This window comes from Natrix helvetica (genome assembly GCF_964273705.1).
Source record: "Natrix helvetica genome assembly, chromosome: 4".
NCBI classification, from domain to species: domain Eukaryota; kingdom Metazoa; phylum Chordata; class Lepidosauria; order Squamata; family Natricidae; genus Natrix; species Natrix helvetica.
In genome coordinates this window covers 159,752,335-159,779,774 of record NC_138550.1, presented here as the reverse complement: position 1 = coordinate 159,779,774, position 27,440 = coordinate 159,752,335, and the positions used below count along the sequence as shown (strand labels likewise).

Below are 27,440 nucleotides of genomic sequence, written 5' to 3'. Positions count from 1 at the left end.
GCCACACAGAGATAAAGACAAAATTGCTGTGTCAACTACAGTACAAGAAGTTTAATTGTTTACTTCAGAACAATTTTTTTTTAATGTCAAATGACTTGGCGGCAGTTCCTGTGGGAATTATATCTTGTAACTGTAGACATTGTTTTTGCTTGTTCGAGTATGAAGTGAGCTATTGAGAAAAGAGTGCATAGGTGTGCTTAATAAGTATGCCTTTTCATGGATCTATTCTCTTTGATTTTAATTAGCGTATCCTTCTTTTCCCTCCCTCGCCCCTCAAACTTCTGTAGGTAATTTTCTTGGGTTGAGACATGAGATCTTCAGCTTCCAGATTGTCCAGCTTCTCCTCAAGAGATTCATTATGGAATCGGTAAGAAACAGTATTTTAAGCCAAAAAAAAAAAACAGCTTGGTGAAATCTTCTGAAATGTAACGTTGCGTTGAAGACTCCTGTCTGTTGTTAGGAGTTATAAAATTGTGGCTTTTTGAGAAACGGTTCTGCAATTTTGGAAAATCTGTCTCTTCCCTTGCTCTACTTTTGGAGATTTTAATATCCTATTTTTAAAAAAATCATATCGGTGTTTTTTTTTAATGCTAAACTTGATGTTTGATCCTTGCTGCATTCATTGATAAAACACTGGTCTTGTTTTGATTGAGATAATAAAAAAAATAAGCACAATGACCCATGAACAGAGAAAAGAAACACACACACACACAGGCAGCCAATGTCATTTGAACAGAGAAAGATGGGATGCAAATACAATAACAAAAAGAAAAGAGATAATATTTCCTGATCTCTATAAAAGTGGCTATGATGGCCATTTAATAAACAGGGAAATAAGATGGAAATCCTTGACAATGAGTGAGGTTCGTGGCCTTTTCACATGCGGTAAATCTCGACTTACAATCATTTGTTTAACAACCGTTCAAAATTATGATGACACTGGGGGGAAAAAGTGATTTATGTCTAGTTTTATGGACATTGCAGCATCCCGTAGTCATGACCAAAATTCAGGTACTTGGCAAACCAGGATGTACTTAGAACAGTTGCAATGTTTGAAACCTTCCCAGCTCACTTCCAACAAGCAAAGGCAGTGGAGATGAAGCCGGATTTGCTTAATGACCATGTGTTTCACTTAATGACTGTGGAGATTTGCTTAATAACCGCAGCAAAAAAGGGTGGAAAATTGGGCACAACTTAATGACCACCTCGTTTATCAATAGTTCTGATCTCAATTCCGGTCATAAACCAAGGACTACACACACACTGTGTGTGTGTTTGTGTGTGTGTGTGTGTGTGTGTGTGTGTGTGTGTGTGTGTGTTCCAGCATCTCTGGAACGCCTCGAGCAATTTCAACCAAACTTGGTACACAGATGACTTACTCTCTGGAGAAATACTGTGGGGTAAGAAACCCCCCAACATCCCTTGGGAGTGGTGGGGGTGTTCTGTTAAGATACAGCCTGTTGTGCCTTAAATGGCTTCTACTGTACAGCACAGTGGAGTTGCCATGGTAATGGCTTCACAGTACTCCACAAGTACTCTGGTAAGGGGGGAAATCCAACATTAGAAATTATATTTGGTACGGACATTTTCCCCCTATAAATAAATACCCGGATAATGCCTGGTTATCGGCTAGTATATAATATATTGGAGCAATAAGTTGTGGCACAATTGATGTGGCTGATCCTGCTCTGTTCTTTCTCCAGAATCTTATTGAAGGTTTTCTGTATGTGAATATGTAATGCTTCTGTATATAAGCCGCCCGGAATTGCTTCAAGATAAGATGAGCAGCCTATAAATACTGCATTCAGTTTTGGTCACCACGATGTAGAAAAGATGTGGAGACTCTAGAAAGAGTGCAGAGAAGAGCAACAAAGAGGATTAGGGGACTGGAGGCTAAAACATATGAGGAACATTGTAGGAACTGGGTATGTCTCATTTAATGAAAAGAAGGACGAGGGGAGACATGATAGCAATGTTCCAATATCTCAGGGGTTGCCACAAAGAAGAGGGAGTCAAACTATTCTCCAAGGCACCTGAGGGCAGAACAAGAAGCAATGGGTGGAAACTAATCAAGGAGAGAAGCAATTTAGAACTGAGGAGAAATTCCCTGACAGTTAGAACAATTAATCAGTGGAACAGCTTGCCTCCAGAAGTTGTGAATGCCCCAACACTGGAAGTCTTTAAGAAGATGTTGGATAGCCATTTGTCTGAAAGGGTATAGGGTTTCCTGCCTAGGCAGGGGGTTGGACTAGAAGACCTCCAAGGTCCCTTCCATCTCTGCTATTGTATTGTACTGTATAAATTTTATAAATAAATAAATGTGAATAAGGTAAGGAAGAAGACACTGCAGGGGGAGAACAAGATTTGGGACACATCTGCTTTCAGTCCTAATGAAAATCTGATACACATTGGGTAAATAGTATAATAATAATAATAATAATAATAATAATAATAATAATAATAATAATAATAATAATAATAATAATAATAATAATAATAATAATAATAATCGGCACACTGGGTGCTATTCCAAAAGCACTGGAATTACATTTAAAACAGTTAAAACTTGACAAAATCACCATCAGTCAAATGCAAAAAGCTGCACTGCTTGGATCTGCACGTATATTACGAAAATACGTTACGACGTCCTAGGCCCCTGGGTGGGGCCCGACTAGTAATCAATGCCAAATCCGGCGAATCAACTGGCCGCTGTGATACAATCGTATAATAATAATAATAATAATAATAATAATAATAATAATAATAATAATAATAATAATAATAATAATAATAATAATAATGGTAGTATCTTACAGCATTACTTTTATAGGTAGTTCTTGACTTACAACAGTTTGTTTAATGACCGTTCAAAGTTACGACAGCACTGAAAAATGCAACTGACGACCGTTTTTCACACTTATGACCCTTTGCAGCATCCCCATGGCCACGGGACCAAAATTCCGATGCTTGGCCACTGACTCATATTTATGACGGTTGCAGTGTCCGGGGGGGGGAGGGGTGTCACGTGATCCCCTTTTGCGACCTTCTGACCAGCAAAGTCAATGGAGAAGCAAAGATTCGCTTAACAACCATGCCACTAACTTAGCAACTTGCAGTGATTCACTTAACAACTGTGCCACAAAAGGTCATAAAACGAGGCAACGTTCACAACCAAATACTTCACTTGCAACAAAACTTTGAGTCTCAACCACTGTGGTCGTAAGCCAAGCTTTCCGGGGCTGGAGATGTTGATGGGGTATTTTATCCTGTCAGTATTTACTCCCATCTCTAAATTCTATAGGAATATTGATAGCAGTGCTTAATTTTATGCAGAGTAGTTTGGCTGATCAAAGCACTTAATCCAAATTAGTTTTGTAGCAACCTCCTTTGATAAACTGATAATATTATCCCAAGGTTACCGCAAGTGAAAGCAGATTAGAGCTTCAAAGGTAGCCTCTCCTTCTTTACTGGGAATTATAAAAGTTGAAAGCGAAACAGCTGGTGGGCTTCAGGTTTAATAAGTGGGAGATGCTTGTTTTTATAAGACCATTTAATTGTTGGCAATTTTCTGGCTGATGGCCAAATCTGGCCCTAGAGTCAGTGCAATAGTACTACAAAAACCATATTGCAAGTATTAGGATCCAAATTGTTGGGGGCAATATGCTGACTCTGTAAACTTCTTAGTGTTCTGACTGAGGCTTCCCAGGAGCATGAAGCAAACTCCTTGTCCCGACAAAAAACTCTTTTATTAATTTACAGTGAATTCTGCTCATTCAGAGCTGGCAAAATCTTTCAAAGGAGGATTTACGGTCACAAATCTTATCTGGCTTGCAGAGCTGACGGGCTGGAGAGCCACTAAACAATTAGCGAACTAATTGTTTCCTGCAAACTCCACTCCCCTTTTACTCCTCTTTTATTTCCTATGGGAGGGGCCATTCATTGTCTGGCCTTACTCCCAAGTCGACCCCTGTTCTTTAGTTGTTCCCTTCATCTGACACCTCTGCGCATGCACACACTGGGAACAGGCTCCAGCTGTTGGTCTGCCTCACTGATGTCTGACTTTGAAGGCAGCTGATAACTGTCGGACGGCCCTGGCCCCATCTCTGCCTCTGACACAGAGTCCTCATCAGAGCCTTCCCCAAACTTCAGACTGGCCCATGTTTCTCCCCGATCTCCTCACTGTACGAATCTGCTGCCAGCTCCACAGGCTGCCGGCAGGTCACAACACTTAGAGAGGACGGTAAAGCACTGTGAAGTGGTATGTAAGTCTAAGTGCTATTGCTATTATAAAGTCCATCCTACAAGGCCTCAGTCAGCACCAATGAACTGGGTTGTCAATATTAATCAAGCAACTGTAGAATCCGTGCATGGCTTGTGACTAGTAGGACAGAGGGGGGGAAGAAAGTCCCATGAGAAGATCCAAACTCATTTGTAGCCTCATTTTGTAATGAACAAAGACACACATTCAATTTTGCAGCTACTAAGATTGTTGGACGAGCGGGCGCAAAAGCAGCCAGGGAAATGACTGACGCCTGGGAAACGGGCCCTTGTTGTTCAACAGGAGTGGTGAACTACTATCGGCTTATCAAGTACTTAGGAGCAGAGAACTTGGCAGCACAAGGAAACAACAGCCAACGACTTAATAACCAGCTGTGAACACTCCTACCAACCAGTAAGAAACCACACCCAACTAGGCACCACATAAATAGGATGCATAAAAAAGTAAAGATTCCCCTACAGATGTGTGCTAATTGTTTCCGGGTCTAGAGGTGGTGCTCATCTCTGTTTCAAAGCCGAAGAGCCAGCGCTGTCCGAAGACGTCTCCATGGTCATGTGGCCGGCATGACTCAATGCCGAAGGCACACAGAACGCTGTTACCTTCCCACCAAACGTGGTCCCTATTTTTCTACTTGCATTTCTTACGTGCTTTCGAAGCCGGTAGTAGTTCACCACTCCTGTTGAATAACAAGGGCCCGTTTCCCAGGCGTCAGTCATTTCCCTGGCTGCTTTTGCGCCCGCTCGTCCAACAATCTTAGTAGCTGCAAAATTGAATGTGTGTCTTTGTTCATTACAAAATGAGGCTACAAATGAGTTTGGATCTTCTCATGGGACTTTCTTCCCCCCCTCTGTCCTACTAGTCACAAGCCATGCACGGATTCTACAGTTGCTTGATTAATATTGACAACCCAGTTCATTGGTGCTGACTGAGGCCTTGTAGGATGGACTTTATAATAGCAATAGCACTTAGACTTACATACCACTTCACAGTGCTTTACCGTCCTCTCTAAGTGTTGTGACCTGCCGGCAGCCTGTGGAGCTGGCAGCAGATTCGTACAGTGAGGAGGTCGGGTTGGCAGAAGCTGGGACAAGTCACGGGAACTCACTCCGTTACATGGCGCTAGGGACTTGAGCCGCTGAATTGCCGACATTCTGATTGACAAGCTCAGCATCTTAGCCACTGAGCCACTGCACCCCCATAATAGGATGCATAGAATAGCTCAAAGCACACATTCCAGTAGAGAGAAGTTCCTCTTGAGAATGGGCTCCAGCACAAGTTTGAAAGCTTGGAAGACTAAATCTCTGGTCTCGGCATCCGACCCCGATCCTGCAATAAACATCTTAACTTCCTCATATGCAAACTGAGAAAGTTGAACAACTCAAAGTAGGATGCTTTTTTTTTTTTCATTCTTCATTGCATCTTCCAGAAAGCATGTCGATTGGTTACAAATAAATTTCGTGCGTTACTACACTCATTCTTTATATTTCATTCATGTTGAATTGTACATTTTAAATCGAAAATCTTTATACCATCAATATACCATCATTCTCATTTAACTATATTTGTTTAAACGTGCTTTTGTCTAGAATCATTTATATTTATATTATAATAAATCTAGACAGAAATTTATTACTAGAATTTATAAGTACCCAGGAGAGATTACATAGGATGCATTATTAACCTACCATCCCAGAAGAGTAAAATCAGCAATGCTGCCAGTTATGGTGACACCACAAGACTTACAATTTCTTGACATACGGAATACTGAAAGGAAGTTTTTTTTTACTGGGAGCTTAAGTTCACAGTAGGGAGTTGGAGGAGGCAAAGACCATCCCTACTCCATTCCTAATTCTAAAAGATCAGAGTAGCGTACATGTTTCCTCTCTTTTATTCTCACAGTAATCTTTGGAGGTAGGCTAGGATAACTGAGGATTTCATCATTGAATAGGAAATCAAGCATGGGTTTTGTGAACCTAATTCTCATGTTTCCCTCAATTTAATGCTCCCCAACCGGAGGTGGTATTCTGGTGAATCGCCCGGGGTTTGGGGGAACCGGTAATGGCAACAGCAGGAGGCTCCTCCCATCTATCCAGACGTCATCACAGATGCCCTGCACACGAGCAAAAGATTCTGACAATCTTTTCTAACTGTTTCTCACATTGAACAGTCAAGTATTCTTACTCGCTTTTTTCTAATTAAAAAAGAGTGAGCAATCCAAGCTTGGGAGAATTTTAATTGAAACATTCAGTTATCCCCACACTCAGATAGTTGCAACTGGTAGTTGCTATAAAACCAAGGCATTAATATTTTAGTATTTTGGACTCTTTTAAAGTTCAATTTTGGGGAGGGGTCCAAAAGGAATTGGGGGGGATTTACTGGTGTAGATTTCTGTCTATTGTCCAGTATCCTTGCCCAACCTGGTTTAATCTCTAACTATGCCAGACTAGGATCCCCATTCCTGACCTAGATTTTTCTTTTATTTACATGATTGAAAATCATACATATGTAATCATAAGGTCTGGAAAGGACTGTTTTATTAGACTGTCATCTGCTGCTTTACTATAGCTATTCATAACCTCTGGAATTATTGTTTTCATTAATTTTTCCTCCGCCTTAAATAAATAATGCAATGCTTTTCATTTTCTGGTAATAAAATGAATTTGCTCAGTGTGAAGAGAGTCTGTGAAGCAAAAGCATCAAAAATAATAATAATAATTTTAAAAAAAACCTGGGAGAGTGCTTAAAAGGAAAATCTAAAAATAAATAGATTACAATACAGGTAGCCCTCAAGTTAGAACCCCAAAGGACCTTGTTCATTACAGTTGCAAGTCGTAACGGTTGTAAAACGGGGCAGTCATGTGACCAACCCGATTTCGCAATGTTTTTTGAGGAGGTTGTTAAGGCGAATGCGGGAGTTGTGAACCCAATCGTGCCATTGTTAAGTGAACCCATTGTTCACGGCGGCACAATTTTGCCGAAAACTAGAAGTAAATGGCAGTTTGGGGCAAAACTGTTGTAAAACCGCAGGGCACCACAAACGGCAGTCAATGCAGCTGCGTTGCCAAGTGCCAGAAGTGTGATCATGTGACTAGGGGGGGGGGATCACAACTTTGGATCCAGGTTGTCAGTCTCCTTTTTTTCATCTGTTCTTTAACTTCAGATGGTCATCAAGCAACTGTAGCGTGCAGGACCTACGCTAAATTACATACCTTTGATTCTTCAATAGCTTCCAGATCTCCAAGAAATTTCAGCAAGGCTGTTGTGGCCTGGGTGCGGCCAGTGAAGCTGGTGGCAGGTTCAGACAATGAGGAGTTTGGGGAGGAAGATGGGCCAGTCCTGGAGTCTGGGGAAGGCCCTGACCAGGGCTCTGCATCAGAGGCAGAGATGGGGCAATCCAACAGTTATCAGCTGCCTTCAGAGTCAGAGATCAATGGGGCAGAAGAACAGCTGGAGCCTGTTCCCGATGTGCGCATGCACAGAGCTGCCAAGAGAAGGGAACAGCTAAGGAACAAGGGCCGACTCGGGAGTAAAAGCACAGGTGGATGGTTAATGGCCCCTCCCATAGGGAATAAAAGAGGAGCAAAAGGGGAGGGGAGTTTGCAGGAGACAATTAGTTCAATTCATTAGGGTGAAGATCTGTTCCTGTTTTCTTGCCAAGTATTGTCGGCTACAGAGTGGCGTTTGGAAGATGTCGTCCTGGCAACTCTCCAAGCCTGATAAAATTCTGTAGCTGTGAAATCTCTTGAAAGACTGTTTGCCGGGACTTTGCTGGAGAGGAATTCTCTTTAACTTAAATAAAAGAGGTTTTATCCGGACAAGGATCCTGCTTCATGATCTTGGGAAGTCCAGGTCAGAACAAAGGCAGTGGATTTTTGATTGAAAATGTTACTGCGTGTGTGTGTGTGTGTGCACACACACACACAAACACACACACACTTACAAACATATATATAAAATCATAAGGTCTGTAAAGGACTGCTTTATTATACTTTATTATTAGACTACCTGTACAGTAGTCAGTTTGGGAAGTTTTGCTGCAGCTAATCATATTCCAATATCTGGGGGGTTTCCACAAAGAAGAGTAGGTCAACCTATTCTCCAAAGCACCTGAAGGCAGGAGAAGCGATGATGGAGGGAAACTCATCAAGGAAAGAACCAGCCAAGAACTGAGGAGCAATTTCCTGACAGTGTGAACAATTAACCAGTGGAACGACTTGACTCCAGAAGTTACGAGGGCTCCATCGCTGCAGGTTTTTAAGAAGAAGTTGGACAGCCATTTGTTTGGAAATACACAGAGCCTCCTTCTGGCTGGCTGGGGAATTCTGGGAGTTGAAGTCCACAAGTCTTAAAGTTCCCAAGTTTGGACACCCCTGGATTAGAAGACCTCCAAGGGCCCTTCAGTGGAACAACTTGCCTCCAAAAGTTGTGAATGCTTCAACACTGGACGTTTTTTAAGAGATTGGACAACTATTTGTCTGAAATGGTATAGGGCCGTGATGGCGAACCTATGGCATGCGTGTCAGCTGAGTTCACCTTTTTAAAAGCTATTTTTCGCCTTCCCCAAGCTCCAGAGGCTTTATAGGAGCCTGGGGAGGGCGAAAAGAGCTTCCCCCGCCCCCCCCCAACTTCCGGGTTGCTCGGAGGGTCGTTTTAAGCGTTCCGAAGGCTTCAGGGACCGTCTGGACGGCGGAGGGAGGGGGGACTCTATAGCCTTCCTGCCATGCGTCCTGCACAGGAATCCGTCCCCTCGGGGCTTTGCGCGGGCATCGCAAGGATTAAGCCGAAAGGGGGGGACGGGGAAAGCGAAGGGGGCTTTGTTGTCCTCCTTCTCCTTCTCCTCCTTTCCCCCTCTGGCTCAAATGCGGCGCCGGGGCCCGGCAGGCAGCGAACGAGTCGGAGCCTGCCGACTGGAGGAAGAGGGTGAGAGGCGGGTCCTGTGAACGGCGGCAGCAGCGGCGGCAATAGTCGCAACTCGGCGGCGGGCCACCCCGGCTGGGAGACAAAGGAGGGGAAAGGCGGCAGGCAGCCGAGTTGCGACTATTGAGCGCGGCGCGGCGCCACCTGAGGCCGGGATCGAGGCGGCTGCGCGGCCTGCCTGGCGTGGCACGGCTAGAGGAGGAGGAGGAGGAGGAGGAGGAGGAGGCGAGGGCGGCGCGGCCGAGGCCTGACGGACTTCCCTTCGGCCGAGCCCATCCTGGTGGCGGTGGCGGCGGCAGCGATGTGAAGGCCGGGCCCAGGCGAGTGCGCAGAGGCTGAGCGGAGCGGCGCAGGGACGCCGGGCCCAAGGCGCCACGCGGCGGAGGCGATCCAGGCCCGGGCGATGGAGACGCACGTCTCGTGCCTGTTCAGGGACCGTCCCGAGGCTTCCCTGAAGCCTTCAGAGCGCTTAAAACGACCATCCGAGCAACCCGGAAATCACTTCCGGGTTGCTCGGAGGGTGGTTTTAAGCGCTCCGAAGGCTTCAGGGAAGCCTCCGGACATTCCCTGAAGCCTCCGGAGGGCCTCCGGGGGCCGGGGGAGGCTCTTTTCGCCCTCCCCAGGTTCCTATAAAGCCTCTGGAGCCTGGGGAGGGCGAAAAAAGCATGCAAAAATGGGCGCGTTGTGCGCGCATGTGCACTGGGAAGCGCATTGCATTATGGGTGCGGCACGCCTGCACACGACCCCCCCCCGCGCTCCCCCCACTTGTGGCACGCAAGCCAAAAAAGGTTCGCCATCGCTGGTATAGGGTTTCCTGCTCGGGCAGGGGGTTGAACTGGAAAACCTCCAAGGTCCCTTCCTACTCTGTTATTTTGTTATAGGGTCAATGATTTCATCCTATGATTATTCTTTACACTTGACAATTTTAGCAATTGCCAACAGCTTTTTGCACAGAGAAAGTAGAACGGAAAAGCGACTCAATTCCAGCAATCCCATTATCTTCCTCCCACCCCTGCCAAACACACCTCCTAGCCCTCTCCGGCTCTTTATGCATTTCTCATTTGCTGCATTTTCCTGAATGCCGCCGTTCCAAAGTATAGGGCTTTATTGCTTATTGTTCTTGCAAATCGTGAATGCCTTAAATGCCTTTGTTAAAGCGTAACTTGCTCTGGCATGACGGCTTCAAAACACAAAGGCCAAACTAAATCAGCAAGTAAGTCAGCTTATCATCTGTGGCTCCGGGTTCAGCTTCCCTTCAACTTCTGAGGATTTTTTTTTCCTTCCGGAATTTTTTTTTTTAAAGACAGATGGTTGAAAGCAGCTTTGGAAATGGGAGGCTCACCTGCTAAAAGAGTCAACTTTCAGATTTTCATAGGCCTTTAATCTTGCCACTTAAATACAAAACATCAGTTCCCTTTAATACTTTTGAGGCACAGAGGAGAATGCAAAGGGATGAAGGCGTGTCACCCAGGGAGTCTACACTAGGCGACGTTCCTTTGTTCCTTCAGTAGCTCCCAGTCCTCCAAGAAATGTCAGCAAGACAGTGGATTTTGATAAATTCTCTGAAAAGCATAGAGCATAGAATAACAGAGCTGGAAGGGACCTTGGAGGTCTTCTAGTCCAACCCCCAGCTCGAGCAGGAAACCCTATACCAGAGATGGTGAACCTATGGCACGCGTGCCACAGGTGGCATGCAGAGCCATTTCTGAGGGCACATGAGGCGTTGCCCTGTCAGCTCCAGTGCACATGCATGCGTGCACTGCCCAGCTGATTTTCAGCCTTGATTTTTGGCCATTTTTCACCCTCCGGATGATGACCTGAAGCCTCCGAAGGGCGAAAAACTGCCCAACATGCAAACTGGAGGCTTCGGCTGTTTTTTGCCCTCTGGAGGCTTCAGAGAAGCCTCCTGAAGCTCCGGAAGGAGAAACACAGCCCAATGGGCAACCCAGAAGTCAGTTCCCGAACTTCTGGTTTGCATGTTGGGCTGTTTTTCACCCTCCCCAGGCTCCTAGAAAGCCTCTGGAGCCTAGGGAGGGCGAAAAACGGACCTCCCGGGCCCACTGGAAGTTAGAAAAGGGACAGTTTCCCGCCTCCGGAGGGCCTCCAGGTGAGCAGGAAGGCCGTTTTTGCCCTTCCTAGGCTCCCAGAAAGCGCATATGCGTGGGGCAGCGTGTCATGCAGCATGCTCAGGGTGCGCGGCATTGGGGAGCATTAAATTATGGGGTAGGTGTTGTGGCCCGGCAGGAGCCGTTGGAACTGCCACCAGACTCCGACAGCGAGGGTCCCTATGAGTCGGCTCTGGAGGATGTGGAGGACCCTGGGCAGGGTTCTGACTCCGAGCAGGGATCAGAGAGGCTGGTCGGCCAACAGGAGGCGCCTGAGGCATGGAGCAGTGGTGAAAGCCAAAGGGGGGCTGCTCCTGATGTCAGGCCTTGGAGCAGTGGGGAGGAGTCACGGGACAGCGAGTCAGACATCAGCAGTGAGTTATTGAATGCTGGTTATCGGCGCGCTAAGCGGCGTCAGGAGCAATTGCGCAGTTACCGGAGGTAATTGCTCTCAGCTGCTCATAATTAGACTCCTCTCCAGACTATAAAAGGACTGCTTGTGGACACGCCTTTTTGCAGACGTCAACACAGGAACTATTGTGGAAGTACAGTCTTGTGAGCGTGGCAGACTGGATAGCTGCTATTGCGTATCAATGCCGGAGGATTCTGAAGGTCTAGTCGTGTTGGATTGCTGCCAAGGATCTGTCTGTCTGTACAATAAACCATCGTGAAGTATCTTTGGCTCGGAGTGTGTCTGTGTTGGCGGGGGAAGAGGGGGGTCAGAACAGGTAGGTATGTGTGTGAGCATGCTAGCGCATGCGTGCATGCTTTTAGCACCTGAGACAAAAATGGTTTGCCATCACTGCCCTATACTATTTCAGACAAATGACTGTTCAGTCTCTTCTTAAAAGCCTCCAGTGATGGCGCACCAGAGGTGGTATTCAGCCAGTTCTGACATGTTCTGGAGAACTAGTAGCGGAAATTTTGAATAGTTCGGAGAACTGGCAAATAGGCTGGCCCCGCCCCTGGCGCCTTCCAGCATCCCAGCTGAACTTCTTTTGTTGCCCTGAACAGGAAAACAGAGCTGGAAAGCAGGTTAGTGGGATGGGGAGGGAATGGGGATTTTGCAGTATCCTTCCTTCAGGAGTGGAGAGGGAATGGGGATTTTGCAGTATCCTTCCCCTGGAGTGGGGAGGGAATGGGGATTTTGCAGTATCCTTCCCCTGGAGTGAGGAGGGAATGGGGATTTTCCAGTATCCTTCCCCTGGAGTGGGGAGGGAATGGGGATTTTGCAGTATCCTTCCCCTGGAGTGGGGAGGGGATGGGGATTTTCCAGTATCCTTCCCCTGGAGTGGGGAGGGAATGGGGATTTTGCAGTATCCTTCCCCTGGAGTGGGGAGGGAATGGGGATTTTGCAGTATCCTTCCCCTGGAGTGGGGAGGGAATGGGGATTTTGCAGTATCCTTCCCCTGGAGTGGGGAGGGGATGGGGATTTTCCAGTATCCTTCCCCTGGAGTGGGGAGGGAATGGGGATTTTGCAGTATCCTTCCCCTGGAGTGGGGAGGGGATGGGGATTTTCCAGTATCCTTCCCCTGGAGTGGGGAGGGAATGGGGATTTTGCAGTATCCTTCCCCTGGAGTGGGGAGGGAATGGGGATTTTGCAGTATCCTTCCCCTGGAGTGGGGAGGGAATGGGGATTTTGCAGTATCCTTCCCCTGGAGTGGGGAGGGGATGGGGATTTTCCAGTATCCTTCCCCTGGAGTGGGGAGGGAATGGGGATTTTCCAGTATCCTTCCCCTGGAGTGGGGAGGGAATGGGGATTTTGCAGTATCCTTCCCCTGGAGTGGGGAGGGAATGGGGATTTTGCAGTATCCTTCCCCTGGAGTGGGGAGGGAATGGGGATTTTGCAGTATCCTTCCCCTGGAGTGGGGTTGGATTGGAGATTTTGCAGTATCCTTCCCCTGGAGTGGGGAGGGAATGGGGATTTTGCAGTATCCTTCCCCTGGAGTGGGGTTGGATTGGAGATTTTGCAGTATCCTTTCCCTGGAGTGGGGAGGGAATGGGGATTTTGCAGTATCCTTCCCCTGGAGTGGGGAGGGAATGGGGATTTTGCAGTATCCTTCCCCTGCCACGCCCAGAAAGCCATGCCCACAGAACCAGTAGTAAAATTTTTTGAATCTCACCACTGTGGAGCACCCACATCCTCTGTAGGCTGTTCCATTCCGTGATGGCTCTCACTGTTCGGAAATTTATCCTTACTTCTAGGTTGCTTCTCTCCTTGTTAGTTTCTATCCATTGACTATGGAGATTCTCAGTCATCCAGGTCATGGTTGTCCCAAAAGGTGCTCTTTTTTTCTAGAGGCAATTGAACTTTCCGGTTTTCCTTTGAAGACATTTTGCTCCTCATCCAAGAAGAAGCTTCTCATCCTCACTGTCAGAACTGAAGAAGCTTCTTGGATGAGAAGCAAAATGTCTTCAAAGATAAACAAAGTACAGATGCCTCTTGCAAAAGCACTTATTTATTTGGCTATCATTCGTTCATCATATTAATAAAGGTAAAGGTTCCCCTCACACATATGTGCTAGTTGTTCCTGACTCTAGGGGTCTCCATGGTCATGTGGCCAGCATGACTAGATACTGAAGGCTCACAGAACGCTGTTACCTTCCCACCAAAGGTGGTTCCTATTCTTCTCCTTGCATTTTTACATGCTTTCGAATTGCTAGGTTGGCAGAAGCTGGGCCAAGGAACGGGAGCTCACTCCGTTATGCGCCACTCGGGATTCGAACCACCAAACTGCCAACCTTTCTGATCGACAAGCTCAGCATCTTAGCTACTGAGCATTCCTCTGTCATATTAATAGCATCATTTAATTTTAAACGAGTTTTTTTCACTCCCATTTACCACTTGAAAACCCTAAAATCACATCGCAGCTCCCGAAATAGTTTTCTTGCACCTCTGCTTCTAACTGTAAGCCCAAACCTCTGTTTCGTCAGCCCCTCGTCTACCAACACTTCTTTCAGATTACAGCTGCTGGTTGGTTTTGATATCATATCATCTGGTACGTGTATCTAAAATAGGCACTTAATGTCAAGGGGGGGGGGGGAAGATTTCTCTGTTCATGTATTCAGCATTAGGTGCCTCTGGATATGGTTCCTAGAAGCAAGTACCAGAAATGATTGCTGTTAAAAAATGCTAAAATAAAAAAAAAAATGCTTAAATTGACATAGTACTCTACTACTCTTTATATAAACTTCTGGCAGAATTTGCTACATGCAGAGACTGTTTGCGACACCAAAATATGTGTATATGCTTCTTTTAAGTCTTTGTTGGCTGTAACAGAATAACAGAGTTGGAAGGGACCTTGGAGGTCTTCTAGACCAACCCCCTGCTCAGGCAGGAACCTCGATAACATTTCAGGCAAATGGTTGTCCAATCTCTTCTAAAAACATCCAGTGTTGGAGTACCCACAACCTCTGTTAGCAAGCAAGTTATTCCACCAATTAATTGTTGTAATCATCAGGAAATTTCTCTTAAGTTCTAAGTTGCTTCTCTCCTTGATTAGTTTCTATCCATTGCTTCTTGTCCTGCCTTCAGCTGCTTTGGAGGATAGGTTGACCCCCTCTTCTTTGGGGCAGCCCCTGAGATATTGGAAGATGCTATTATGCCACCCATAGTCCTTCTTTTCATTAAATTAGACATACCCAGTTCCCTCAATATCATATGTTTTAGCCTCCAGCCCCCAATCATCTTTGTTGCTCTTCTCTGCACTCTGGAGTCTCAGAATCAGAATAGAGCTGGAAGGCAACTTAGAGGTCTTCTAGTCTAGCCCCCTGCTCAAGCAGGAGATCCTATATACCATTTCAGACAAGTGACTGTCCAGCCTCTTCTAAAAAACCTCCACTGATGCAGCACCCACAACGTTTGAAGGCAAGCTGTTCCATTGGTTAATGGTCCTCACTGTTAGAAAGTTTCTTTTCAATTCCAGGTTGCTTCTGTCCTTGATTAGTTTCCGTCCGTTGTTTCTTGTCCTGTCCTCTGGTTCGTTGGAAAATAGATTGACCCATTTCTCTTTGTGGCAGTATTTCAAATACTGGAATACTGCTCTCATGTCCCCCTTAGTCCTTCTTTTCTCTAGACTAGCCAAACTCAAATCCTGCAACCCAAATTCTTCATATGTTTTAGTCTCCAGGCCTTTAATCATCTTAGTTGCTGTTAATCATCTTAGTTGCTCTTCAACTTTCAGTTCCTAGTGATGGTTCTGGAAAAGCAGAGATATTGATATAAAGACAAAAAGCAGGCTAGTTAGAGCAATAGTCTTCCCTATAATGACGTATGGGTGGGAGAGTTGGACACTAAGAATGGCTGATCAAAGAAGAATTGAGACCTTTGAATTGTGGTGCTGACTAAATTAATGCAGACTACTATGGACAGCCAGAATAACTAACAGAGAGGTGTTAAATCGTATAAAACCAGACACGTCACTAGAAGCTAAAAATCATAAGACTACGTCTGGTTTATTTTGCCCATGTCATGCGTGCAAATTCATTGGAGAAGTCAATATGCTAGGAATGGTTAGTGGGAAAAGAAGAAGGGGCAAACAAAGAACACACTGGCTTGCTAATGTCATATCTGAGACAAAGTTGAACATCCAACAATTGAAAAAAGCTGTGCTTGACAAGGTAGCATGGAGAGCATTTGCCTATAAAGATGCCAAGAGCCAGACATGACTAAAAACAACAAGTGATGTCTCTGGAGATTCCTAGTCATCCAGGTCATGGTTGTTCCAGGGGTGCTTTTCCAAGGGGCAACTGGACTTTCTGGTTTTTCTATGAAGATGTTTCGCTTCTCATCCAAGAAGCTTCTTCCGTTCCTTCTCATCCAAGAAGCTATTTCAACTCCTTCTCATCCAAGGAGCTTATTCAGCTCATCCAAGAAGTTTCTTCAGCTTCTTCTCATCGAAGAAATGTCTTCAGCTTCTTCTCATCCAAGAAGCTTCTTCAGCTTCTTCTCATCCAAGAAATGTCTTCAGCTTGTCCAAGAAGCTTCTTCAGCTCCTTCTCATCCAAGAAGCTTCTTCAGCTTCTTCTCATCCAAAAAGCTTCTTCAGCTCATCCAAGAAGCTTTTTTAGCTTCTTCTCATCCAAGAAATATCTTCAGCTTGTCCAAGAAGCTTCTTCATCTCCTTCTCATCCAAGAAGTTTCTTCAGCTTCTTCTCGTCCAAGAGAGCTTCTTCAGCTCATCCAAGAAGTTTCTTCAGCTTCTTCTCATCCAAGAAATGTCTTCAGCTTGTCCAAGAAGTTTCTTCAGCTTCTCCTCATCCAAGAAGCTTCTTCAGCTCCTTCTGATCCAAGAAGTTTCTTCAGCTTCTTCTCATCCAAGAAGTTTCTTCAGCTCATCCAAGAAGTTTCTTCAGCTTCTTCTCATCCAAGAAATGTCTTCGTCTTGTCCAAGAAGTTTCTTCAGCTTCTCCTCATCCAAGAAACTTCTTCAGCTCCTTTTCATCCAAGAAGCTTCTTTAGCTTATCCAGGAAGCTTCTTCAGCTTCTTCTCATCCAAGAAGCTTCTTCAGCTCCTTCTGATCCAAGAAGCTTCTTCAGCTTCTTCTCATCCAAGAAGCTTCTTCAGCTCCTTCTCATCCAAGAAGCTTCTTCAGCCTCTTTTCATCCAAGAAGCTTCTTTAGTTCATCCAAGAAGCTTCTTCAGCTTCTTCTCATCCAAGAAGCTTCTTGGATGAACTAAAGCCGAAGAAGCTTCTTGGATGAGAAGTGAAACATCTTCAAACAAAAACCAGAAAGTCCAGTTGCCTCTTGAAAAAGCACTTTTGGGACAACAACTAATGATGGTTAGTTTAGCTCCAGCACAAGAGAAGCTGATAGGTACAAAAGTTTATGGCAAGCGAAAGTTCTTGCAACACATGTACTAAAAGTTATAACAAAAAGTTCCAAGTAGGGAGGAAATAAAAGACAACAGCAGTAGTCAAGACGACTGCAAAACAAAAAACAAAAAGTGAAGATCCAAAAAACAATGAAGGTCATAAAAAGAAGGTAGATCAAGGGACAGAAGCTTTTCCCAGGCATTTATAGCACTAAATTAGCCAGAATTCTTTGCCCCAAGGGACTGCTTTGATGGCATCTGAAAATCTCCGGGGTTAAGTAGAGATGAAATCTACAGATGGAAGGGGGATACAGTCAGGCAAAACGAGAGTCATCAGCTAATGGCAAAAAGCGAGTGACCTGCCAGGCAATTGATTTCTTGACCTATCCAAAATGAAATGGATGGCCTCAGCTGAGTGAAAGAGGGCAAATGAATTAGGGGTTTCTTTCCATAGCCTAAGACTGACGTTAATGAATATTACCACTACCATCCTTTGTTTTCCCTGTCTTCTGAAATGGAATTACCTAACACAACGGGGTCAAAGGGACATTTCAAAGAGAGGTAGATAAATGGATCTTGATATGGGACATGTAGCTGCTTGCCTGTTCTTTTTACAACCGGTAAGAGACTCAATTCATGATTCGCTGGGCTTCACTGGAGCCTATATATGTTGTGCAGCCAAGCCCATGTGGGGTTTACCATATTTTTCGGAGTATAAGACGCACCAGAGTATAAGACGCACCCAAATTTTGAAGAGGCAAATTTTTTTAAAAAAAGTTTTTGCACTCTGCAGACCTTCACGAAAACGGGCCTGTTTTTTTTAATTTATTTTTTAAGGGCATGAATAGCCTTTAGGAAGCTTGTAGAGTGCTCCTGAGAGTGGGGGGCAAAAACAAGCAAAAACAGCCCATTTTTTGCGTTTTTTTGTCAAAAAAAAGAGGGCATGGATAGCCTTTAGGCAACTTATACAGTGCTCCTGAAGGCTGCGGGGGGGGGAGGAGAAATTGAGCAAAAAACGCCCCATTGTTCATTCATTTCTGCCCTCCCCAGCTCCCAGGAGCACTCTATAAGCCTCCTAAAGGCTATGCATGGACATTTTAGTGAAGGGGGTGGGGTTTTGGGAGGCAAAAAAAAATGCTGTATTCAGTGTATAAGATGCACCCAGATTTTCAGCCTCTTTTTTGAGGGAAAATACTCTGAAAAATACGGTATATGAGCTTCTATTTTGATAGTTTGCAGATTTAAAACAAGCTGGAGATCCCATGGTAGACTGGAAGTTTTAAGAACAGCATGGACAAACATTTGTCTGAATGCTATAGGGCCGTGATGGTGAACCTATGGCACGCGTGCCCATGTGCAGCCTTGCCTGTTTGTCTTCTGGGTTTCTGGCGTGCATGCGCACACAACCATCAGCTGTCCTTCGCATGCAGGCAATACCGAAAACTGGCATGCACGCTGGCCATTGTTGGGTGTGCATGCGTGCCAGAGCCCAGAAATTTGGCTTTTTCGGAGTGTGGTCCCTTCACATGCGTGGCAGTGCCAAAAATTGGCCTGCACATGCGTGCCAGTCAGCTGATTTTCAGGCGCGCATACCATGCTAGGACCCGGAAGTTTGGCTTTTCTGGAGTGCGGCCGCAACAAGTGTGTGTGTGTGTGTGTGTGTGTGTGTGTGTTTCTACGTGACCTTTTCGTCACTTGGTGCCAAAAAGGTTCGCCATCACTGCTATAGGGTCCTTCTTTGAGCAGGGGGTTAGACTAGAAGACCTCCAAGGTCCCTTCCAACTCTTTTCTTCTGTCAATATCGCTGAGTTACCATTGGTCATTTGATTTTTGCCCTCCCAGGATGGTTACAGGCAGTCCTCGTCTTAAAACCATTGGTTCAGTGATCATTCGTAGTTACAACGGCACAGGGAAAAAAGGGACAGGATCCTTTGGGACCTGACATCTGACTGTGGTAGCGTCTCCATGGTCACCTGACCAAAATTCGGCCACTGCCATGCATTTATGACACTTGCAGTCTGCCAAAGTCACGCGATCCTCCTTTGGGACCTTCTGACAAGCCAAGTCAATGGGGAAGCCGGATTCGTTAAAACAGCCGTGTTCCTAACTTGAACAATTGCAGTGCTTCACTTAGCAACAGCGACGAGAAAAGGTCGCACAGTGGGGCAAAACTCACTTAACATCTGTCTCGCTTAGCGGCAGAAATTTTGGGCTCCATTGTGGTTGTAAGAGGAGGACGACCTGTATGTAATTTTATTTATTTATTTTATATCCTGCCTTTCTTATTTTGTATAAATAACTCAAGGCAGCAAACACCCACAATGTAACTTCCTCCTTCTATTATCCCCACAACAACCACACTGTGCAGAAGATTGGGCTGAGAGAGAGGGATTGGCCCAAAGTCACCCAGTCAAGTTTTCATGCCTAGAGTTGGACTAGAACTCACAGTCTCCTGGCAAGTGGCCCAAAGTCACCCAGCTGGCTTTCATGTCTTAACACAAAACTAGAACTAAAGCTACCTGGCTTCTAACTTGGTGTCGTAACTAACTAGACCAACTGTAGCCCACACTTAACCATTTAACCATTTGAACCAATTGATCACAAACTGGTGAGCTCCCTACGTGCTGGCCACCATGTTGGCTATTTTGCTTGTTTTTATTTATACTTTAAAATTCTGGTTTTATTGTTTTTAATGCATTTTGCTTTTATGTATTCTTGTTTTATTAGGCATTCCGCCCAGCCTCACTATATGAGATGGATGGCTATGCAAATATAATAAATAAATCATATTTGATCGTTCAAATGTGATAAATAAATCATATTTGATTTAATTTATTAGATGTAATACATACATAAATAAAACCCTAGCCAAACATGGGAAGCTATGCCATGTTCAATAGACGTCAAATATATAATCTTTCCTGTACGCTGCACAACTGACCGGCCCATGTATTCTAAGTTGTTTTTATAAGACCATTTAATTGTTGGCAATTTTCTGGCTGATGGCCAAATCCGGCCCTAGAGCCAGTGCAATAGTACTACAAAAATCATATTGCAAGTATTAGGACCCAAATTGTTGGGGGCAATATGCTGACTCTGTAAACTTCTTAGTGTTCTGACTGAGGCTTCCCGAGAGCATGAAGCAAACTCCTTGTCCCAACAAAAAACTCTTTTATTATTGTGAATTCTGCTCATTCACATCCAGTCTTTCAAGGGAAGATTTACAGTCAGAGACCTTATCTGGCTTGGAGAGCTGATAGGCTGATATCTGCAAAACTTGGCAAAGAGTCTCGGAGAGTTACAAACCAATTAAGTGAAGTAATGATCTCCTGCAAACTCCACTTCCCTTTCACTCCTCTTCTATTTCCTCTGGGAGGAGCCATTCATCATCCACCTGTGGCCTTACTCCCAACTTGTCCCCTGTTCTTTAGCTGTTAACTTTGTCTGGCAACTGTGCATGCACACACTGGGAACAGACTCCAGCTGTTCATCTGTCAGACGGCCCTGGCCCACTCTCTGCCTCCAACACAGAGCCCTCATTAGAGCCTTCGCCAGACTCCAGGACTGACCCATGTTTCTCCCCAACCTCCTCACTGTCCAAATCTGCTGCCAACTCTGCTGGCCGCTGGTGGGCCACGACACTAAGAAGTTGTATAGTGTCTCCTTCTTTTGATCCTTCATACCTAGTTTGTAATTTGCCATAAAGTGCTGAAGATATGGAATATTATGTTGAACCTCTATTTTAGCACAGGAGGATTTATTCCAAGTTATGATTTCATGAAATCAAAAGCAGCTATTGTACACAGTTTCCTATTAGACAGCAGTTTAGAGAGACTGCAGAAAATAAAGAGAATTTAAACAGGTACAGATACACAAAACGTGGGGTACAAAGCACCTGGAAATATTTCGTACTCCTACGTTTCCTTTCTAAGCTCTATCCCACCTACAGTGAGTTTAAATTGATCCGAAAAAGCACTAAGTGAATTAATCACCTAAGATGGAAACTTCGCTTGTCTCTCAAGAAAATACTGATATATCAGGATGGATTATAGGTGTGCTGTTTCTTAACATGAATTACTTTATTATAAGAACACATTATCATATGGAAACAATACACAACATTAATGTCCTAATTTTACCCATTTTAAATCAAGCTGGAATATTCATAGGGAACACACTTTCTAGTTAGATGTTATGATTAAGAGTTTAAGCAGATTGTTAAACCTTCTGCAACAACAGAAGCTGAATATCTTAAATCTGTTAAAGCCAGACTGATTTCCCAGATGTAGTATAAGGCGATGGGCAGCTTGTTCTACAGGAAGTAAGTCGAAAAAGTCAAGATGTCAGTTACAGAGTATCAAAGCCCTGTTTTTAACGTATGTTATGATACTTATGAGAAAGGTAGTGGCAGTGGTGAAATTCAATTTTTTTTACTACTGGTTCTGTGGGCGTGGCAGGGGAAGGATACTGCAAAAGCTCCATTCTCGCCCCACTCTGGAACCAGCCAGAGGTAGTATTTGCCGGTTCTCCAAACTACTCAAGATTTCCGCTACCGGTTCTCTAGAACCTGTCAGAACCTGCTTAATTTCTCCCTGGGTGGTTGGTATGGACTGGATGGCTGTGGCCACCATATTGAATTTTTTTGACCCACCTATGCAGACAACCCTGCTGATGGGAATTTGGGGTAAAATGGACTAGTATTATGAACAAAGTTGAAACTAGTCCAGTTCTCCTCAGTCTGTTTGCTTTCCAATGAATTGGGGTTATAGCCAGGGTGGGCTGCTACGGTTTTGCCCAGGATCGGGAGAACTCGTAGCTAATGTTATGGCCGTTTCAGAGAATCTCCAAATCCCACCCCTGGCTGGCCCCGCCCACCATACCCTACCGCTGCCATCCCATCACGCCCCTCCCAGGTGACTCCATGTGGTCCATTTTGGATGTGAGGTAAATGCAGGGCCCACATGGAAGCTGAGGAAGGGGGAAAAACAGGGCTCCTGGAAGGCCTCCGGAGCCCAGGGGAGACAGTTTTCACCTTCCCAGAGACTCTCACACACACACACACACACACACACACAAACCCCAATGGTGCAGGAGGCTGACTAGGCCATGCCCACCATGCCCACACCCACCCAGCAACCGAGCAGAGAACCAGTTGCTGAAATATTTGAAGCCCACCCCTAGTTACAGCTCTCTCAAAATTCCTGGCCATTGGATGAAAGCAATACAGATAGTCCTCAACTTAGGAGCACAATTGAGTCCAGAATTAAGGGACATTAAGCTGTTGCTGTCATTAAGCAATGCACCCATGCAATCCCTGCTCTTCCCCATTATAGTCATTATGCAGAGTGTCTCGAGAGTGGGGGAAGCTCTGAGTTGCTGAACAAATAATCTGAAGATTATCTAACAGAATAACAGAGTTGGAAGGGACCTTGGAGGTCTTCTAGTCCTCTGCTCAAGCAGGAGAACCTGTACCATTTTGGACAAACGACTGACTAATCTCTTCTGGCCTGGCCCATTTATAGTCCCATTTATACCTCCTGGCAAATATTTTTATTCTGGGATAGTTTTTAGGGGTGTTTTAATGTATTTTAAATTCTTAAATTTTAAATTTAACTTTTAACTATTGTACAGTAAACTACTGCTACCTCCTCCAGCCACACCTATATTTATTTATATTTATATTATATATATTTATTGTTTTTAATATGACTGTACTCCGCCCCGAGTCCCTTCTGGGAGAGGGGCGGTCTAGAAATCAAATAAAAGTTAAAGTTAAAGTTCTTGAAAACCTCCAGTAATGGAGCAAGTACAAGTTCTGCAGGCATTCCATTGGTTGATTGTTCTCACTGTCAGGAAATTTCTCCTTAGTTCTAGGTTGGTTCTCTCCTTCGTAAGTTTCCATCCATTGCTGCTTCTTCTGTCTTCAGATGCTTTGGAAAATAGGTTGACCTCTTCTTCTATATGGCAGCCCCTCAAATGTTGGAACTCTGCTATTACATCACTCCTGGTTGTTCTTTCCATTAAACTAGACATACCCAATTCCTGCAACCATTCTTCATACATTTTAACCTCTAGTCCCTTAATCAACTTTGTTGTTCCACTCTGCATTCTCAATATCTTTTTTTAATATTTAAGGTAAAGGTAAAGGTTCTCCTCGCACATATGTGCTGGTTGTTCCCAACTCTAGGGGGCGGTGTTCATCTCTGTTTCAAAGCCGAAGGACCAGCACTGTCTGAAGATGTCTCCGTAGTCATATGGCTGGCATGATTAAACGCCAAAGGCACATGGAACGCTGTTACCTTCCCACTGAAGGTGGTTCCTATTTTTCTACTTGCATTTTTACATGCTTTCGAACTGCTAGGTTGGCAGAAGCTGGGACAAGGAACGGGAGCTCACTCCATTATGCAGCGCTAGGGATTCGAACCACTGAACTGCCGACCTTTCTGATAAACAAGCTCAGCGTTTTAGCCACTGAGATCTAATGGGCCTAATTTCCCACACACACGCACACACACAAAGCGACATACTCACAGTAAGCTAAAATGTGATTGTCTCCTTTTTGGCTTATGCAAAAACATAGCCTATGTCCTTTTTCTTTCCTGAGGTATTTGGATATGACCTACATAACATCAATGCAGATCAGCCAACAGCCGGGAATGTGGGAGACGTCAGAAAGAGCATGAATTTAGCATATAGGAGCTAAAAGGTTATAGGCACTAGTACCGGAGAGACTTGGTAGAGACATGAATGAGTGATGGCTATGATTTTTTTGCTGAAATATGAGAACTCTAGATGAGAATAGACAGCTAGATCATAAAAATGCTGAAAATGATGAAAGCTGACAACTATAAACAGAATGATGAAGAAGCAAAGCACAGAAATATGATGTGCTGGGAGTCCATACGATGCAGAGAACTGCAAACAAGCCAGCCAGTTATTAAGCTAACATGTTTGCCCAAATCCTTGTAAAGAGTCAATGCAGGTGGTCCTTGACGGACAATCATTTGTTAAATGACCATTCAAAGTTAGAACAGCACTGAAAAATGTGACATAACCATTTTTCACATGGCTGTTGCAACATCCTACGGCAGTGTTTCTTAACCTTGGCGACTTTAAGTCCTGTGGACTTCAACTCCCAGAATCCTCCAGCCAGCTGGCTGGGGAATTCTGGGAGTTGAAGTCCACAGGACTTAAAGTCGCCAAGGTTGAGAAACACTGTCCTACGGTCATTATGATCAAAATTGGCAACTGGCGCGTTACTGCAGGTTCAGTGCTCCGAACGCATGCACAGTTGCTTGTAAAACATTGAAAATGTCAAAAAAACATGTAGCAGCGACCGGGGAACCGGTTCGGGGGTGTGGCGAGCCTGCCACCCCCACAGGTTCGCCTGAACCAGTGCAAACTGGTGCAAACCGGTGCAAACTGGTAACAACCCACCTCTGGTTGCAGTGTCCAAGGGTCTTGTGATCCCCTTTTGCGACTTTCTGACAAGCAAAGTCAAGGGTTGTTAAGTGAAGCCAGATTCACTTAACAACCGGTTTACTAACAATTACAGTGACTCACTTAACAACTGTGGCAAGACAGATAGTAAAATGGGGCTAAACTCAATAACTGTATTGCTTAGCAAAGCAATGTTGGGTTCAATTGTGCTCTTAACCTATTCATGGGTTAAGTATGGATATACGTGACGTGGTAAATTTTAAAAAGGAATTTTAGTTTGGAAAAGTATTATAACAAAATCATCCACAATTCAAAAAAGAACCACAAACCACTTACCCAAATGGATTGAATGGTCTCAGTGCCCCTTCATGCAGAATTCTAGGTTTGTTTACTTTTACACTTGGTTGGTTCATTGTTCAGTGTATTGTGTAAACACAGAAAATGGGTAGATTCGGTAACCAAATTAACCATGCTGAGTAAACACAGTGGATGTTTCTCACCATAGAACATCCTAGAAGAAGAATCATAAGACTATGGCTCCCTTTACATGATAAATTAAACTACAAAGAAACAAATCACATTTGTGTTTGTGTTTTAGGAGCTCATCGGAGTTTAGGGCTCAGTGTGTCAGGCTAATCAAGAAAATCGGAATAATTGCATAAAGGATGGTTAATTGGTACATATATTTTTAAAAACACAACTCTAAGAAGGCTTACAATTGTATTTTTGCAGTTATAGTTGGAAGTCATGATGGTCATTAAGCAGGTCATCCACATGACCATGCCTGATTTTATGACTTCTTTGGGGCAGTTGTTAAGCAAAGCCATTATTCACGATGGGTGTTCTTTTGCAGGAAACCAGAAATAAATGCTGGTTTTTAGGAAAAAAAGTGATGCGAATTGTCAATTGACCTCAGGACACTGCAAATTCCCCAAAATTCACCTAGTATGTGGTAATGTGACCTTGAGAGGGTGTTCAGAAGCAAAATCCGGGTCATAAGTACCTTTTTTGGGATCCATCATAACTTCAAACGGTTGCTTAGCAACCGAGCATAAATTGAGGACCAATTGTATTGATAGAGTTCTAAGTGTAAGAAACAGGAAAGAGGTATTTCCAACAGGGTAAAGCTATGTTCTGATCTGGGCTTCCCCAAAAAGCACGAGGCAGAGTCCTGGTCCCGACAAAACCCCTTTTATTAAACGAATGAGAATTCCTCTCATTCACAGTCAGCAAGGCCTGGCAAACAGTCTTTCAAAGGCGTAATTATGACCACAGACCTTATCTATCTTGGAAAGCTGCCATATAAATATTGTCCAAATGAGGTGCTGTGCAAGGAAAGACAGGGTCTCTGAGATTCACAGACAGATCTTCACACTCCTGAAACAAATCTAACAAACGAACGAATTGTTCCCTGCAAAAACCCACTCCCTTTTTGCTCCTCTTTTATTTCCTATGGGAGGGGCCAATCACCTGTGACTTTACTCCCAAGTCTACCCTGATTTGTGAATTGTTCTTCTGGCAGCTCTGTGCATGCACACACTGGGAACAGGCTCTAACTGTTCCTCTGCCTCACTGCTGTTGAGCTCCATAGGCACCTGATCACTGCCAGACAGGCTTAGCCCCGTCTCTGCTTCTGATGCAGAGCCCTCATCCGAGCCTTCCCCAGCCTCCAGGACTGGCCCATGCTCCTCCCCAACCTCCTCATTGTCTGACTCTGCTGCCAGCTCTGCTGGCCGCTGGTGGGCCACAACAGGCTAGTCTTGAATACCGGGACAAGACTTTCATTAGACTTTGCTGGAATCTGCCTACAAAGATTTAAAATTATCATTTGTTTACTGTCCACTCCCCAAAGAACAAAGGGAAAATATATTCCTAGTGCCACTGAAAGAGCTCTTTACCTGTTCCATCCCAGAGCCACACCCTTCCCCCCCCCAAAAAAAAAAAAACACAGAGGATTTTTTTAAAAAACAAACATTTTTCTCTGGTTTCCCTGCACTAGATTCCATTTTTGATTCATAGCTGTACTATGCTAAGAATCCAAGCCAAGCCAAAGTAAGACATGCAAGCCATCTAATGACAAGTTTAATTAAAGGCTAGGATCTGAGCCAACTCTATCCAGAGGAGGTTGAAACAGAAATATGGAGAAAATGCATGGGTAGGGATATTAAGTGGAAGATTCTTATCTGATGCTTCCACTATCTTCTCCAAGAAGCATACCAGGAGGAAATTTCAGTGAAAGGTCTTGCCATTTAAACTTTTAATTTTTTTATTTAATGTTTGTGCTTTGCAAGAGGGGGTGGGGAAATGGTGAGATTCCTCCCAAAGTCCAAGTCCTCTGCCCAATTACCACAGCTAAATTGCAGACGAAACACTATGAAAGCATTGAAAGCATTAAGAGACTCAGTTTGGTCTAGTGCAGTGTTGGTGAACCTTTTTGGCACCGAGTACCGAAACAGGAGTGTGCCAGAAGTGGCATTCAGCCAGTTCTGATAGGTTCTGGAAAGGTTCTGGTAGAGGAAATTTTGAGTAGTTCAGCAAACAGGCTGGCCCCGCCCCTGCTGCCTCCCAGCTGATTTTATTTGTTACCCTGAACAGGAGAACGGAGCTGGAAAGCAGGTTAGTGTGGTGTGGAGGGAATGGGGATTTTGCAATAACCTTCCCCCAGGAGTGGGGAGGGAATGGGGATTTTGCAGTATCCTTCCCCTGGAGTAGGGAGGGAATGGGGATTTTATAGTATCCTTCCCCTGCCACACCCACAAAGCCATGCCCACAAAGCCACGCCACGCCCAAACCCATAGAACTGGTGGTAAAAAGTTTTGAATCCCACCACTGAAGTGCACAAGTATTCCCGCCACGTGCATGCGCGCTGGCCACCTGGTCTTC

General features: G+C 44.7%; 1 protein-coding gene across 1 annotated transcript in view; it reads left to right on the top strand.

Moving 5' to 3' along the window:
- Positions 1–293: 293 nt before the first annotated feature.
- ASAP1 (ArfGAP with SH3 domain, ankyrin repeat and PH domain 1) overlaps positions 294–27,440 on the top strand; it is a 153,089-nt gene continuing 125,942 nt past the window's right edge. Inside the window, exon 1 of the mRNA XM_081949857.1 lies at positions 294–367. Within this exon, the coding sequence (XP_081805983.1) occupies positions 309–367 (59 nt within the window). The 5' untranslated portion in view covers positions 294–308. The remainder of the gene's footprint in view (positions 368–27,440) is intronic.